The sequence below is a fragment of the Podarcis vaucheri genome (assembly GCF_965113315.1).
Source record: "Podarcis vaucheri genome assembly, chromosome: 1".
NCBI lineage: Eukaryota > Metazoa > Chordata > Lepidosauria > Squamata > Lacertidae > Podarcis > Podarcis vaucheri.
The window spans coordinates 106,331,074-106,349,029 of NC_138759.1; the positions used below are offsets into that span (position 1 = coordinate 106,331,074).

The following is a 17,956-nucleotide window of genomic DNA, read 5'->3' on the forward strand; positions in this document are numbered from 1 at the left end:
TGATATTGTAAATACCACTGAAGAGGATTTTAACTTTTGGTCCTATTCCTATTCCTCCGTCATATGTTGATTATGGGTCCTTGCCTTAGGTATGTCTATCATTTGGCTTGATTGTTATTTAAATAAAGCATACAAAGTTTTGCAAAGTTTGAAGACCAAGTACCCGTAGTTTGGCCAAGAATATGGCCAAAAATGTACATAGTGAGAAGACTAGCGCAGGAGGGGAGACAAGGGAAACATTGTTTTTAAGGCACCTTAAATCTCAGAAAAGAAGTTTGACAAAAACAAATTAAGAGATTAAGAAAAGATTGGGAACATACTCCAGAAACAGCAAAAACGAGGATGAACAAGAGCAATAAGAAGTCAGTGAGAATGAAGGATGTAAGCAGGGACCTGCCAGCATTAGGGTAGGTAAGAGACAGAAGGAGACTTGAAATCTGCCTTCACAAACAAATATCATTTCTGATCCCCCATAGCAAGATATGGTTTATAAATACGACTTACATCGCTTTGTAATTCATATACTTTCTTAGCATGGATGACATCATTTTGGTCCGGGAGACATGTCCATTGGTGCAGAAAATGACGGTAATCGATATCGCTGACCAGTTTCTGACAATTCTTAGCGTGCAAGACCTCCAGCATATCCACAGGGCTGATATACTTGGTCTTCCATTTCTCAAAGTCTTTCTTGTATTCCCTCTCACTCTGTATCTTGGCTACATTCATAGAATGCACAAGTTTTGGGTCGTCCTGTATGCTGCGTGCTCCAATGTGATGCCCCTGTTGCTTGCGGTAACCTTCTTTGTACTTGTACTGAAATCACAAACAAAGTTTGTTGCAAAGACAAGAACGACAAAATCCGGAATCGTTAGCAGATCTATCCCAATGGAGGCGCCATGTCAGAACTGTTTGCAAATGTGTCCTTTCGTGGTTGCTGCTGATTCACAAGCAAAGCGGGTTGCTCATTCACTTGGGAGCAAGCCCCCCTTGAACTCAGTGGGTCCTACTTGTGAGTAGACATGCCATAAGGCTGCTCTGGAAACAGGCCAAAAAAAAAAAAAAAATCAGCACAGTGGCAGCACTACATTCCCAAGCCTGGCATGTTTTGGTGAAAACTAGATTCCACCACCAATAGCCTACCTTGATTCAAAATTGCTTGATAACTACATGAGATGCAATGATAGGACTTTTTCTTCATAGGGGACATTGGAAAAATCATACAGTAGGACATCTATTATTCTACAAGGGAACCATAGGTGCTTTGGCTGGTCTGTGCTGGTATACACACCATGACACCTCAGAGGCTCTGGCCCTGAAAACCATTTACATGACTGAGTCCTAGAGAACGTGACTGAATGCATCAAAGGTGTACTACAATACTACTTACATCACTAGCGATGTCCCTTGATGCTTTTGCAGATTTCACTGAGATTGCTTCAGCAGTGAGGTCATAACCTTTCTTCAACAATTCTTCCCATCCAAGTTTGTACAGTTTCTAATATGGAAAGCAAGAAGAGCAAAAGAAGCTCAATACCTAACAGGCATTTCTTCCACTGGAGAATATATATTTGGAATATTTGAGTGTGGAGCAGTTAAAAAACTGCACAAGGAACACCAAATAGCTCTTAGCTTCCCTCAAAACTCCTGCGCTGTTATAGCTAGGGCAGAGTTAAATTTCATGAGCGAACATTTTTGTTGGGGGGGGGAGGTGAATGATTGAGCCCCTTGAAATACTCTTCAAAAGATGCTTCTAAGCCTTTTTTACACTGGCTCACTCCCAATCTTTATTGCCTCAGCTGGCAGGTGCTTGGGCATTCCCCCCCCCATCCCTCAACACCGCAAAAAGGAGCCTTGCTGGCTATATGATCCTGCCAAGCAGGGATCATGAAGCTAGGGAGATGTCACAATGCCAAAAATGGGTAAACATTGCCCTAATATTTGCAGCCCTGGCTTTTTCTTTTTCAAAAGGCTGCTGCTGAAACAGGAGGTGCTTTTCACAAGGAGAAGAGGCATTAAACAAAAAACAAAAAAGGGCATCTCACCACCTGTTTCAACTCATTCTAGTATGGCCCAAGGAGAAATCCTAAAATTTGGTTCAGATTTCATTTGAGGTGAAATCTGGTGACGATCTAGATATGTTCAGAGACCCCTGAGAAATTTCTGTTAGTGTTTTCCCAACTCTTGGCTTTCCCTGTTGTTCATTCAAAGGGTGGCGGGAAGGTTCTGAAATTTCCTTAAAATGCTGCTTTAGATAAAATGTGATGACAATACAAAGAGGTGCAGAAAGCCCTGAGAAATTTCACTAGTGTGATCACAAATCTAGGTTTGCCTCAAAACTCCTCTTGTTTGTTCTGACACGAAGCACTTGCTTCAGATTTCACTTCAGGTGAATGTCAAATACAATTGGAAATGAACTTCTAACAACTAAAGAAAACAAAGGCATTCCTACAAAATATATCTGAGCCAGAGAATTTGCATACGAATAGTATATTAACCAACACAACGCATTGTTACATATTTCTATACCTGGCTGTAATTGTACTTGTTTGCTTTGGCCTGCATAATGTCGGGTGTATCTGGCATCACGTGAATCTTCGTCTTATCCTTCTCCCACGCATCTATATATGAATGCTATTAGGAAAAATAAAACAAGATAAATCAATGCAATTTGCATTTATACGTGCAGTAATGTTGCCATAATAATTTTAAAGTTGTTTATTTATCTTTTTTTTTACACTTTTAGATATAGCAGCCATTTGGTATGATATCACACCACACAGAAGCCATTTTGTTTTATGCCATGCACTCAGCAGTGGCCATTTTGTATTATGCAAAACACCAGGGCAGACATTTTGTTATGCCATGTCCCTACAGCAGCCATTTTGTGACTGGCACTCATAGCACCCTCTCAAAATTCCAAATGTACCCAATTGGTCCAAACAAAGAGATTCTTTTCACACTGGCTAACGAGAGTCACCTTATTCATAACACCAGCATTGTGTTTCGCAAGTTCCATGTCCATTGAGTCCATCAGCTTCTTAAATGGGAAAAGGCTTGGATGCTGGCGGTACTTCGAATCGCTTGCAATTTCAGTGGCTTTCTTACTCTTTTCAATATCCAGTGACCCAGCAGGACTCCAACCAAGTCCTTTGTACCATTCGTTGTAATCTTGTTTGTATTCATGCTGCAGGTGGAAGAGAATAACACACAGCCAAAGTTGAGCGGCTCTTAGCTGCAGCAACATAAACCATCTGCATAAACGCACGAGAAATATAGCCACTGACTGGTAGTGAAAAGAGAATGCAAGGTCTTACATTGCTTTGAATCCGGTTCATGTTTCTTGCCAGTTCTATATTAATGGCATCTGGCAGGAGGATATATTTGTGGATGAGCCTTTTGTAGTTGGTGTTGGTGATATTTGCTTGAGCTTCCTTGGCAGCCATGACACTGAAAGTATCGGCCGGGGTGTTGTACTTGGTCTTGCTGGTTTCGTAGGCTTTCTTGTACTCACGATCCGACTGCATCTTAGCTACTTGCATGTAATGAACAAGCTTTGGGTCATCTTGGAGGCTGCGGAAGCCAACAAGTTTGCCCTTATCCATTTCATATCCCAGTTTGTATTTGTACTGCACAGAAGAAGACAAACAGAACATAAGCAAGGAAGTAAAATTTAATCTCAGGATGGTTAGAAATGCAACATTCCTCCATCTGTGATAAATAAAATTAAAAGTGTACATGAGGTTGAACATAAAAACTAATAAAATATGACAGTGGGTCAGATCCAAAGGTGTCACTCCATTTTGTCCCAAATAAGGCTGTCTTTGTATCAGTTTCCCCCAGCACCACCTCCCCTGTTGTTCTGGAGAGGACCCCAGCCTTCTAGAGCAGATTTTCAGGGGCATAGGACAAGCGGGACTCCAGACCCATTGGGGCAGTGGGAACAGTTTTTCTGCTCACAAAACCTTTGGATCTGATGCAACGTATGAACTTCAGCTTTTAGAGTAATTTAAAATATTTTGGCCTTAAAAACTTACATCACTGGCAATGTCTCGGGAAGCCTTAGCAGCTTTAATGGGGATTGCATCAGCCCTCAGATCATATCCCTTCTTCTTATCTTCTTCCATGGAAAGTCTGTACATTTTCTGTGTATTCAAAGAAACAAAAGAATAAAGGCTTTGTAGTGAATGCTTTTGTATGGAGAGAACATTCCTTCCAACTGCTAGGTAAAGCTTTCTTGACTTTTTTCGGGCTTTCATTTACTTTTTTTTAAAGTTGTTTGGAAAAATGAAATTAAAGGTGGACTATTAATACTCTAATAAATTGTGTCAATGGGGAATCATAATGCAGGACTATACCCCGAAGGTAATAGCTCTTTATGCTAGCTAATCACCTCATTAGCAGTTCTTTATCTTTAACACTACATGAAAGCCGAATACAACCCCAGCTATCTACCTAGCCCTCATACTTACATTGCTGATGTTGAATGCATTGACTTTTGCCAAAACAAGCTCAGGGATATCTGGAGTGATGTTAATCTTGGTCTTGTCTGCTTCCCAGTCCTTTTTGTAAAGGTGCTGAAAAGGCAACGCAAAACTTATATCACCATCTCTAAAAATCACTTACAATTGTTCATTTTCCTCTAAGAGGAGATGCATTAGACCCTTTTGCTTTGCTACACATTTGAAAAAGCTGCTCCTCGAATGTCTAAGATTAATGGGCCTTGTGCAACTAACAAAGGGATATCCAATATTAATCATACTCAGAGCAGACCCATTAAATCAATGGATTTAAGTTACTTAAATCCATTGATTTCACTTGACTTAGCTGAATATCACCCTTGGTTAGTATCCAATTTATATATATATTAAAAACAACAACCCTGCTATCTGAATAACTGGAGATGCCTTTTTAGATTACAAGTTTTAAAAATCTATTAGCTAACCAATTATTAATTAAAAAAAATGCAGGCCTACTTTATATTCACAAATGCACAGGACAATTTTCAGGCTGGTTAAGCCTAGTGTTCCATGTCCTGCCTAAAACTGTAGATTCTGACAGTCCTGATTCATCACAAGCCAGCATAAATCAGGGTTCATTTTGTTTCTTGTGGAATGACAAAGCAAACAGTAACCATGTGCTAAGATGGCAACCTGTTTGTTGATCTGGAATAAAATACACAATTCCACGGAAAAAATATTACCCAGGGAATCCAAATAATTAGTTAACTATTGCTACTTTTCTGCAATGTCTTAGAACAAGAACACCAACCAACAGAGACTCTTTTGCAAACGTAATGTTGGCAAACCTCCTTTGAAAAGAGACACGTGAAATTTAGGCGTGGGTGTGATCTCACATGACCCAATGACATACTGATCTTAGCGAAATAGATAAATTCATCTTATCACGAGGAGAGAAACAGGCACCCTAAACTGCCACATACACAGAGCAATTTTAGCATGCAGGAAAATGACACAGAAATCAAAGAAAGGAGAGGTGGTAGAAGAACACAAACCAATTCAACCCTGACTACACCAGTAAGTCTTACTGACCAGATATCAAAGCAATGCCATTATTAGTAACAACTTGTTGAGCAGGAAATATTATAAAATTAATAATGAAATCTTGGGGGAGGGGCTATAAATATCACTCCATAATTTATACAATAGTATAAATTCAGTAGTTAAGTTTGCCTCCTGCACAACTGCCCTATCTTCATGCATTTATGAATTTTAACTTCTCTGTGTTTCCAGTTCTCAATTAAGTCAACAAGTCACAGATTAGTTGGTGGGGTTAATTTGTTTGTGAAATGGCAGGGCAAGTTTCTGCTCGGCAGCAGCTTTCCTATGCTAGGCTTATTTGCTTACCCCGTCCATGGTCTTTGCGTTTTGTGTAGCCAGGACCATGGGCATAGAATCCATCTTGATAGAATACTTGAGTTTGTCTGGATGCTGCCTGTATTTCTTCTCACTGACAATCTCCATGGCTTTCTTGTTCTTCTCGGCTTCTAAAGATCCCAATGGAACCCACCCAACCCCCTTCATGAATTCATCATAGTCTGCTTTGTACTGGTTCTGGAGACAAAATGAAATTAAACAGGTGAGAAATGTTAGATACACCGCTAGTCTATTTTTAAAGCAGCAGTGTTTACTTGCAAAAATTGCACGCACTGGCACAGCAGAAAAGAAATCCAATACATTGTGTCGTGGTTTATTTGTACTAATCAGCTAAACTGGACCTTTTCAGGATAGCAACTTCATATTTAAGCCTGCTTCTTTGTAAGCATTTCAAAACTTTAAAATGTATACTAATATTGTACTGTACTGTTGCTTTTAAAATTGTCACCACAAAATTGTTTACACAGTCTTCTTCAGTCTAAGACTACACTGCTATGCACGTTTATTGGAACACATAAACATTTGCATATATATATATGTAATATTTTCTTGGTTTACAAAAGTACATGCCTTGTCTCTTTTCTCAGGTTGTACAGTCTTTCTGACAAATCTTTTACATTTGTTGTGAGACATTAGCGCTGAGTACAGTATAAGGTTGGGGAAGAAGGGGGCAGAGGAGGGGGGAGTGGTGAGGCTTATATTATTTTGTATAGTGTACGTGTTGGGTTTTGTGTCAGAGTCAACTGGGTAGGTTCTCTTTCTATTCGTTTATTACATTTCCTTGGTAGTGAGAGGTAATGGGTGGCAGGGTGTGGTTGGTTGTGGTTGGCTGCAGTGGGGCTTGTTTGCATTTGTGAGGGGAGCGGGAGTCAGGAAAGCTTGTTGGGTCAGGTAAACCAGATTGATTCGTATGCTGTCAGTGGATTATTGTTGTTGTTTACATTTATAATCTATTTTACATGTCATATAGAATATTCCAGGTGCCTAAGGGCCCCCCTCACCTTGGACATAGAGATTTGGAGGGTTAAATAGTCTACATCTATAATTCAGTAGTTTTTCAAAGTCTTTTACTTACATTACTCTGAATCTGCATCATGTTTTTGGCCAGTTCCAGGTTCATAGAATCAGGCAAAACATTATATGTGTGGATAATATTCCTGTAGTTTGTATCCGTTGCCACTTCCTGTGCTTTCTTGGCTGCCACCACACTGAACATGTCAACTGGGGTGTGGAACCGGGTCTTTGACTTCTCATAGTCCTTCTTGTACTCACGCTCCGACTGCATCTTAGCAACTTGCATGAAGTGCACCAGTTTAGGGTCGTCTTCCAGACTACGGAATCCAATGTGCTTTCCCTTGGCTTGCTCGAAGGCTAGTTTGTATTTGTACTGTAAGCAGAAAGGTGTATTTGTACTGTAAGCAGAAACTCAGTTAAGACCACCATCTTACTGAACATGGCAAAACAACCATTTTACATTTCAAATAAGTTTATGAGTTGCGCATATATTATATATATATATATATATATATATGCAGGTTTTGGTGTCTTCGGGTGTCTTCCCGTGTAAGAGTCGGGGTGTCTGGGCGACGTTTCGACGAGGTCTCACTCGTCATCTTCAGGCTGGTGCTTTCGGCTTCTTGTTACTGGAACAGAGCAGAATCTGGTGTTTGAGTTCCTATAAATACTGTTGAGGGGTGTGGTGTATAGCCTCCAACGTTCTGGGCAGAGAGGCTATACACCACACGTTGGAGGCTATACACCACACCCCTCAACAGTATTTATAGGAACTCAAACACCAGATTCTGCTCTGTTCCAGTAACAAGAAGCCGAAAGCACCAGCCTGAAGATGACGAGTGAGACCTCGTCGAAACGTCGCCCAGACACCCCGACTCTTACACGGGAAGACACCCGAAGACACCAAAACCTGCATTCCTGTACCCGTGAAAATCTACGAAAGCATATATATATATATATATATATATATATATAGGCTTGGGAACCATTATTATGCACAAGGATCCCCAAACAGCAAACAGTGGGATAGATCTTGTTAGTGGAAGCACTGTGCAAAGACCTTCTGCTTGTGCAACAGGGCTTTCCTTCCCCCAGCAAGCTCTGAAATGCGTTCTGAAAGAACCCCCAGAACAGCATGCAGGAGAGTCATTCCCTCTGGTAAGATTGCCCTGATAGCACAATTACCTTAGCATAACATTGAATTCCTCCCAAAATGCTAAATTCAAAAACTTTTATTTATCCCCTTGCCCATTTAATAATAAGTGAAACCATCAACCCAAAGGACTTGTATACACTTCAGCCACAATCTAATAAAGTAGCCTTAAGCTCTTTAAAATCAGTAAACCTTATTTTGCATGCACAATTGTGGCCATAATTTAGGGTAGGGGTTGCTCTAGAGTAGGGGCCATCATTAATCCCTAGTAAATTATCTCTATCTTTTCTTCATTGATGTACAACTGTGCTAGAGGTAAGTGCAATGGGCACAAAGAAACATATTCTTGCATAAGCGTCCTTGAGTAGGTGATTTTCAAAAGCCATGGGCTCCAAACAAAGCTTATGAAAGCAATAGTATAATAAGAACCATTTCTCAGATTTGCCCAGGTGGACTCAAGAGAACATAAGGTATCCAAACATGGGAGTAAGGGCTAATTGAGAATGGTAAGTCTAGGGATAAATCAGTCTTTTCTCATGAACGCAACGGAAAAATTAAACTTACATCACTTGCAATATCCCTTGAAGCTTTGGCTGCTTTTATTGAGATAGCATCTGACCTCAAATCATAGCCTTTCTTTTTGTCTTCTTCCCAGCCAGCCCTGTATAGTTTCTTTTCAAAAAAAAAAGGAAGAAGGGAAGATTGGTAAAGGGGAGGTTGTAAATTAAAAACAAAACACACTTCTCATATATTAGGTATACAGAATGGGAGGTAGAATACTCTTTGCCATTTGAAATCTTACATCGCTCATGGTGACTTGGTTGAACTTGGACAAGATTATCTCTGGTGTGTCGGGCATCACGTGAATTTCTGCCTTCTCTTTGTTCCATTTTTCATTGTACAGTCTCTGCAGTTCATAAAAAAAGAGTAGACTTAAAGATGTCGCTTTCTGTTTTTACTTTTGCAGGTTGCAAATTATCGGTTGATTTGGCTTACACATGCTCGGCCATTAATGCACACTGAATTTTACACCAGCCCCTCTGAAATAAATAGAGATCCTAGCCTCCAGAAGAAGTTACAGATCAGAGGGGATCACCACCTTGCAGGGATGACTCTGCAAATCAAAACCTGATCTTTGGGTTTACCACGTTAGATTAAATTCTCTTACAAAACTCAATAATGTACTCCACTTAAGTTTTTAACAAGCAGTTTTCTTGTGTTCCTAAACCTTCACAAAGGCAAGCATAATTGCCCGATTTTACTCTGTGTTTATGCATCATGGCACAAGACAAGTGAGAAGGGGGTTTGGTGTGAATCTCACACAATCGCAGGCAGGTCTACTAAAAAATGAGACCTGCTGAGTTCAATGGAACTTATTCCCAGGCAACTGAACACAGGAATGAAGCCTCATACACTTCTAATCCCTGCTGTCCACATCCATGAAGACACTGGCCTGCAATGATTCTTTTTTGTCCATCTGGCAGATTTCACTACAGTGGTATTTTGGTTTACGAACTTTATCTGTTCCAGAAGTCCGTTCTTAAACCAAAGCGTTCTTAAACCAAGGTGTGCTTTCCCATAGAAGCAGGGAACTCAATTTACAAATGGAACACACTCAACAGGAAGCGGAACATGTTCTGCTTCCAAGGCAAAGTTCACAAACCAAAACATCTACTTCCGGGTTTGCAGTGTTCTTAATCCAAGTTGTTTATAAACAAAGCTGTTCATAAACCAAGGTACCACTGTATTGTGAAACCATCAGGCAACTGGCTGCTGATTACCAGCGTTTCTCCCAGCAGCCAGAATACATATTTATTTTACTTTAGCCATAGTCGATTATACTTCAATTGTATATAATAAATCAATACATTTAAATGTAATTGCATTTAATTATTTTTTGGATATGCATTGTGCGAAGTTAGTAGTATTTTCTTTGGGTCAATCTACTGTCCAGCAACTTCATCAGGTACACCAAAATCAATCACTTCTACACAAATGACTTAGGGTAAGTAGTACTTCCAGTAAGTGCTAGTATCCATTGGTGAACAACACTGAGAAATCACACCTGTTACCTTGGCTTTAAATTCTTGAGACATAAAGTTTATATTTCAAAAATGAGCCATATCCCTCTGAGGTTTTTCTTTCCTTTACCTTGTTCATTGTAACAGCATTTTGTTTTGCCAGGACTTGCTCCATAGCAGTCATGTCAATAGTGTATTTCAGCTTGTCTGGGTGCTGACGGTATTTCTTTTCGCTAATGATTTCGGAGGCCTTCTTTGCCTTCTCCACTTCCAGAGACTGGATCGGCACCCAGCCTACTCCTCTCAGCCAGCTGTTGAAATCTGCTTTGTAAAGATTCTTTAAAGGAAGGAAACAATGGGAAATAATTTGATGTGGAAAAGATCTCTTTCAACCTTCACAATACGCCAAAGCAATGAATTCATCCTGGTGCCAGATTGTGGGCTTAAACCAGATTGGTAGATGGTTGTGTGCATAGGAGCAAACTGCTAGGGGCTGAGGGGGCTGCCCTATCCAAAGTTGATGGGCATTGTCATTCAAATGGTGTGCATTGTGATCGATCATGCGGGGTGGGGCTTACCTGAGCCCCCCCCCCATATTTTACTCAGGTTGGCCCATTTGGTTATGTGTGTGCGGATAAGATGCGTTTGGGTAAGGTTTGTGTCTGGATAGCTGTGTCTGAATGAGGGTCTGTGTGTGACAGACGGGAGGGGAGAGAGAAAAGACTGGGTTTCCTCCACCCACTTTTGACTTTGGCCTTTCCGTTTTGGTCCTTGGATCCACACCCACTGCTGCTTATGTACCACTGCCTCCATCCACCTCAAAGGAATGGGATGTGAGCCCATCTCTCCTGCTCCATCTTTTACTGAAGTCCATTAATTCCAACAGTTAATTTTGGCTTGAATGGGAAATATTATTTCTAAAAGTGTGATGAAAGGAGAGGATACCTGATCCCAAGGTTAGGTTAATCAGCCTTATCTGAACCCGGACAAAAACTCAGAACAGATGCAACAGGACAAAAGCCTAGCAGAACATCCTACCTTGAGACTTCCCAAGCTGCTAACAACCTCCACAACCTTGTTATCACCGTGGGATTGCTTTATTACATATTTCAATTATGGCGGTTCATATTTTAATGATTTAATGGGAATCTCTTATGGCTTATGTTTTTACTGTATATTTTAATTATGAATGTCGATATTTTAATTGGTATAATTGGTGTTTATACCTGTAAACCACTTAGAAACCCATCTTGGCAATGAAGTGATATATAAATTAATTAAGATATCAAGAACAACCAACAATTACATCTTCTTCGTCAGAATACATACATCACTCTGAATCTGCATCATATTTCTTGACCGTTCCACACTGATGTTATCAGGCAAAAGGGTATAATTATGCAGAGATGTTCTATAGTTTGTGTCGGTGATCACTTCCTGGGCCTTTTTAGCAGCTATCACACTGAACATGTCCATGGGCAAGTTATACTTGGTCTTGCTGCTTTCGTAGTCCTTCTTGTATTCACGTTCTGACTGAAGTTTGGCCACATTCATATAATGGACCAATTTAGGATCGTCTTGCAGGCTGCGGAACCCAACTTGCTTTCCTTTATCTTTCTCATATGATTCCTTGTACTTGTACTAGGGGGAAATCAAGTCAAAGGAACAAAAATTAAACGGGCAAACATTCATTCTGCACACTGGGGGGAAAACCAGTAGAAGAACAGTAGATATTTGTTATTCTATTGTTGTCTCCACCCTTACTGTTACGTTCTGGCCATCACACCCTTTCCAACATTTTAAAAGTAATTTTAAATTTGTGAATACTTAATTATTTTTTACCTAAGTCCAGAACACTATATTTTCCACTTTCTTGGTCCCCTCATGTCCTGCTTTCCCTTCCCTCCCCTCCAAGCCTCCTACCCTCTTTATCTTTGGAGGTATTGGAGGTGGCAGATAACGACAGTCCCTAGCATTTTTATTTTGAAAGAGAAATGCTGTCCAATCTCCCAAATTTCCCAGAAAAAGGCCCAGTGTTGTCTGAAGAATTATCACAATTAGTCACCCTAGATGGCCAATGTCCAAGAAAAAATTATAAGCAGACATGTAACAATCCCACACACATCTGCAGCACGGGAGGAATGGAATTCCCAACACCTGGATGGTGCCTTCGTCTTACTTGTCCCACCCCTGAAACGAGCTTGTCTCTTTCTGCTCAAAATTTCTCAAACGAATAATGAATTGATTAGTAATTCCCCCCTACTGATGTAGATGCATTCCTGAGAATAATAGGGTAAACAATGAAAAATTTGATTCTGCTGAACAAATAATATCCATTAAATGTTCAAAGGCATAGTTTTGAGGTGGTTCATCTGCATTGCATGAGTAAGACCCCAGGTTAAAACCTTGACACATCTCAGGTGGCAGGGCTAGAGAGGTGTTGAATACCTTGCATTGGATCCTAAAGGATGTCATTCGCTAGGCAGGCAAATAATCTGACTCAGTTGAAAGCAGCTTTATATGTTCAGGACAGTTCTGAATTTTTATCTAGATTCAACTTACATCACTGGCAATGTTTCGTGAAGCTTTTGCAGCAATGATAGGAATGGCATCAGGCTTCAGATCATACCCTTTGGCAATTAACTTCTTATAGTCCGCTTTGTAAGAGTGCTTAAAAAGAAGAATGAATATTCATAGTAAGAAGAATCCTAGTGGCACAATCAAAGGGCAATATTATTCTAGTATACTGAGCAAAAACATCCATGTGGGTTTCTGACATTATTAAGGATGATCCACAAGGTATGTGTATACAGCAAACACAATGATATCATTTTTTAAAATAATAAAAAAGGGTTGGCAGCTTCACTCCAAAACACAAACCCCAACCATTACTGCCACCAAGACACAAGTGTTCAACTAACATACATAGAGAGAAAGAGAGGGGGAGGGAGAAATGTGTAAGGCTAATAAAACACATAATTCACTTTCTGAAAGATCAGTTTGATTTCTGCTCATCGAATACTCACATCGCTTATATTGTAGGCATTGACTTTTGCTTGAATAAACTCAGGAACATATGGATCCAAGTGGTAGTTGTGCTTAACTTTCTCACCCTCCAGCTTGTACGTTATCTAAAAGGAAAACAGCACATGCATCATTTCACTGGCTTGGCACACGGTACCTCGTTGTAGTTTTGGGATGGATGGACCGGTCAATTTCAGTTCTCTCAGCTTCTGCAGCAATTTGCGAGAGAGAACCCTGCCCAAGGCTCTGCAGGCTGTGGTTAGCCAAATGGGCAATACAAGATAACCTTGGCAGGAATGCCTTGAAGTTAAGGCACTGACTTGCAACCACGGTGAACATTTACTGTGAACGCTTTCTATCTCGGCAACAGTACAGTGGTACCTTGGTTCTCAAACTTAATCTGTTCTGGAAGTCAGTTCCAAAACCAAAGCCAAGGCGTGCTTTCCCATAGAAAGTAATGCAAAATGAATTAATCCGTTCCAGTCTTTTAAAAGCAATCCCTAAAACAGCAATTTAACATGAATTTTACTATCTAACGAGACCACTGATGCATAAAATGAAAGTAATAATCAATGTACTCTGCTATAGAATAAATAAGACAGTATTGTAGATGATAAAAAAGAAAATAATTTCCCTGCACTGATGATAGTCATTGTTTGGATGGGAGCTTTTATCCATTTCCACAGTCACACAATCAATCAATCAATCAGTAGCTGAACTGGGTTCCACACAGTCACAAAAACAAATTAACCAAAAAAGCCTCAGAAACAAAAACGCAAAATAAATAGCAAAAACAAAAGCACCAAACTTAATCCATTCCGGAAGTCCGTTTGACTTTTGAAACGTTCGAAAACCAAGGTGCAGCTTCTGATTAGTGCAGGTGCCCCAGAAACAATAGCCGACAACCGCATCCAAAAACTTCCAAAAAACATTCGAAAACCAGAAAACTTACTTCCAGGTTTTCGGAGTTTGAGAACCAAGGCATTTGAGAACCAAAGCGTTTGAGAACCAAGGTACCACTGTATTCGATGATGGCTGCAATAGGGACTTAAAATATTGCAGTGGCACTAACTTACATCACTTCGCTGTTTGGTGTTGTGCTGCGCCAAAACCATCGGCATTGCATCCATTAAGCTTGTGAACTTGAATTTGTCTGGGGGCTGACGGTACTTCCTTTCATTTAATGCGTCTCCAGCCTTTCTAACTTTTTCTACCTCCAGAGAACCGAGAGGACTCCACCCAATTCCTTTGAACCAGCTGTTATAGTCTTGCTTGTAAATGTTCTGAGGGTAAAAACAAGGAGCAATTCAAAAGACAGACATTGAGGGGATAACATTTTAAAACAACCGGAAATACACAGAAGTTTCATTTCTTTCTAGAATAAATACATTGCACCTGACTGGGTACATCTGTATCTATCAGAACAAATAAAATGTTTCTTATACAGACCAACTACATGTACGCCACTCCCGAACTGTCATCATATATAGGCTACTTGTTATACATGCTGCAAAATTCCACGGCCATTTCTCTAAAATTTTATTTGAAAACACCTCTCCCACCCAAATTCTATCCTTTCACTAATCAAAAAGCATTATTTTATTTGTTCTAAAGTGGGGAAAATGTCTCCAGGAAATTTAGTCTCTCCACCCCCTTGCCACCCAATCAACTTGAAGTCCTTGCTTTAATTAGCTAATTCTGCATTCTATTTGTCCATGTGCTTGCATGCCAAGGCCCCATGACCCCAATATAGTAAAATAACCAGACAGGACAAGTGTAAGGTAAGAATTAGTCAAATAGGCCACAACTGTATTGATTACAGGTGTGAAGGTTTGGCTTAGGCATTGGGTATACCATTTTACTGCAGCCCATTTGCTGGGGGTGTATTCTAGGGTCAACCCAACCTTGGGGGGCCCTATGACCTACAGGGGTCCCTGTTTGAGGAGTGCTATGGCCCTAGCCCAGGCATAGGCAAACTCGGCCCTCCAGATGTTTTGAGACTACAATTCCCATCATCCCTGACCACTGGTCCTGTTAGCCAGGGATGATGGGAGTTGTAGTCCCAAAACATCTGGAAGCCCAAGTTTGCCTATGCCTGCCCTAGCCCCTGCCTGGGTGTCCAGACAGAAGCAGCTCCTCGCGGAACCCTTTAACACAGCCTTTCTCAACCTGTGGGTCCCCAGATGTTGTTGAACTACAACTCCCATCACCCCTAGCTAGCAAGGCCAGAGCTCAAGGATGATGGGAGTTGTAGTCCGACAACATCTGGAGACCCACAGGTTGAGAACCACTGTTTTAACGGGATACCCTTTCCCATAGAGGGGCAGGCAGAGGCTACCTTCTCCCCTCCACCCAAGATTAAGGCTTACCACCACTCAAACCACTTACCAGCAAACCCTTCACACCTGCAACCAACCCTTTAATCCCTCCGTCACATCATTCAACCAAGATGTCGAAATACTGCAATGAAATGTGACATTTTTTTTAAAAAAGTAATACTTACATCACTCTGAATTTGCATCATGTTCCTTGTCAGTTCAACATTCATGGCATCTGGCAGGTAGGTATAACGATGGAGCAGGTGCTTGTAGTGAGTATTGGAGGCTACATCCTGAGCCTGCTTGGCAGCTTGGATGCTGACCATCTCCACAGGTGTGTGATAGCAAGTCTTGCTCTTCTCATAGTCTTTCCTATACTCCCGTTCAGACTGCATTTTTGCCACGTGCATGGAATGGACAAGCTTAGGGTCATCTTGCAGGCTTCTGAAACCAACATGTTTTCCTCTTGCTTTTTCATAGGCTTCTTTGTATTTGTACTAGAGTCCCAGCGGGAGGGAGAGAGAAACAGAGAAGTTGTGTGAGGATATCCAGACTCAAAGCACCCATTTTTATACAAGTAATAAGAGAACTATCCCCTAGGTGAGACAAGACTGAGCAGATGTGGGTACTTACATCACTAGCAATGTTTCTTGACGCCTTGGCCAGAGTAATTGGAATCGAATCACCCAATACGTTGTGTCCTTTGGCTATCAGTTCATGATAGCCATGTTTATAATAGCTCTGGAGGGGGGGAAATGATATTCACATATTTAGCAAGTAGTTCAAGCAACTACTGATCAATAACTGAGAATCCATCATCACAGAAAGCAAGGAATCTCAACTTTTAGGCGATGAAGAATAGAGAAGACTAGAGAAGACTAGAGAATAAGTTACATTAAAACCAGTGGACAGCGGTGGTGAGAGGGGCTGTACATTCTGGCCCTATCCTCAACACTGCTAAAACAACCCATTGGCCATGTCCCCTCCCAGTAACATCTAAACATTCAACTGAACATGTGAAAGATGTCCATAGGTACACAAGGACTTCCATGCACTCCAGAACCCAAAAGCCTATCAGGAAACCTGCCAAAGCCAGCTAGTTCAGTCCCACCGACTGTAAACTGTAGTCGTTCATCGTGATGGGTGCATATCATATCCCATGCTGACATGACATTCGCTGTCTGACCCCCTTCCTTTATTACATCATGCGGCTAGAAGTAGCGTTAATCAAAATGTTATCTCCACACTATGATAGCCGCATGGTTTCTATTATATCAGAATGAATTTCTGAACATCTAAATCTGCATTTGTTTACCAAAAGCATGAATGAAAGACATCTCTTTTTTTAAAAAAAGTGACTTACATCACTGATGTTGGCTGCGTTGTATTTAGCCTGGATGAACTGAGGGGCATCTGAAGGCAAGTGGTATTTGTGCTTCATTTCTTCTCCGGAAGTTTTGTATAGTCTCTGCAAACAAAAAGAACAGGATAATAATAAACTCTTCTGTTCTCAAGGAAAATGTCCCATAGAATACAATGAGCTGGCTAAATGTCCTCGGCTGCAAGCCCACACACACTGTGGGCTGCATTGAAAAAGCATAGGGCTCAGCTTCCAAATAAACAGTCATAGGATCAGGCAGTAAACTTTGTCCTTAATAGAGGCTGGAAACTAAAAGTGTCTATCTGCCTGCAGGATGGACTTCTGTTCTTGCAACAAGACGCCCTTCAGCAGGGCTGGATTTTGTTTGATGAGGCCTTAAGCTACTGAAGGTAATGGGGCCTTTTATATGTCCAACTGTCCTTCATATGGTCCAGCTGTCCTTTGCCAACAACAAATTGTCGCTGTTTTTTGTGTTGAATATATGCTATATAGGTATGTAGGTTTTCTTTTATTTGTTTTTTTATCTTATATTTTGGAAATGTACATCCAGGGTTTTTTTGCTTTAATTTAAGAGAGTGGGGCCTTAAGCTATAGCTTATTTAGCTTATACGTAAATCCGGCACTGCCCTTCATGGGAAACCTACCAGGGGAAGGAGATACATGCCAGGAGTGGGCGGGGCACTGGGAGTGACTCTTACTTTTGTAAACAGTAGGCTAACAGAAACCAGTTGTTTCTACATCCCCATCTCTGCATCCAGGCAAACAAGATACATCACCACAGTTCAATGGCACATTACAGTCAGGGCATTAAGCAGGGCCAGTGAGCGGATGTGGCCTAGGTAATGGGTGTGATTTGAGAAGAGTCCTGGGGGGCAAACATAATAGTCCCCAGGCCTGGGTTTTCCCACCCCTGAGCTAAGGGTAGAAAGCGCCTTAGCTGCAGTGCAACAACTGACAAAGCTCTTGACTTTGCTGCCTTCTGTCATACATCTGAGGGCGGGGCAGCTCCCTCATTAGTCTTTTCAGCTTAGGGTTTTATGTCAATATATATCTCAAAAAAAAAAAAGATTGATCAGGTATCTCCCAAACAAATGCGGATTATTTCTCCACAATGTGTTTGTATGAGCACCTCATACAATGTTCCATTT

General features: G+C 40.9%; 1 protein-coding gene across 50 annotated transcripts in view; it reads right to left on the minus strand.

Annotated features, from left to right (window-relative positions):
* The window catches only part of NEB (nebulin), a 153,493-nt gene that overhangs the window by 98,874 nt on the left and 36,663 nt on the right, over positions 1 to 17,956 (minus strand). For all 50 annotated transcript variants that reach the window (XM_082196548.1, XM_082196557.1, XM_082196559.1 and 47 more), the window contains 19 exons: positions 16,791 to 16,895; positions 16,061 to 16,168; positions 15,613 to 15,924; positions 14,186 to 14,392; positions 13,112 to 13,216; positions 12,648 to 12,755; positions 11,415 to 11,726; positions 10,216 to 10,422; positions 8,867 to 8,971; positions 8,629 to 8,736; positions 6,973 to 7,284; positions 5,868 to 6,074; positions 4,473 to 4,577; positions 4,038 to 4,145; positions 3,318 to 3,629; positions 2,981 to 3,187; positions 2,530 to 2,634; positions 1,391 to 1,498; positions 505 to 816 (listed from right to left, as the gene is read on the minus strand). In XM_082196548.1, coding sequence (XP_082052674.1) covers positions 505 to 816; positions 1,391 to 1,498; positions 2,530 to 2,634; positions 2,981 to 3,187; positions 3,318 to 3,629; positions 4,038 to 4,145; positions 4,473 to 4,577; positions 5,868 to 6,074; positions 6,973 to 7,284; positions 8,629 to 8,736; positions 8,867 to 8,971; positions 10,216 to 10,422; positions 11,415 to 11,726; positions 12,648 to 12,755; positions 13,112 to 13,216; positions 14,186 to 14,392; positions 15,613 to 15,924; positions 16,061 to 16,168; positions 16,791 to 16,895 — 3,453 coding nt within the window. The remainder of the gene's footprint in view (positions 1 to 504; positions 817 to 1,390; positions 1,499 to 2,529; positions 2,635 to 2,980; positions 3,188 to 3,317; positions 3,630 to 4,037; positions 4,146 to 4,472; positions 4,578 to 5,867; positions 6,075 to 6,972; positions 7,285 to 8,628; positions 8,737 to 8,866; positions 8,972 to 10,215; positions 10,423 to 11,414; positions 11,727 to 12,647; positions 12,756 to 13,111; positions 13,217 to 14,185; positions 14,393 to 15,612; positions 15,925 to 16,060; positions 16,169 to 16,790; positions 16,896 to 17,956) is intronic.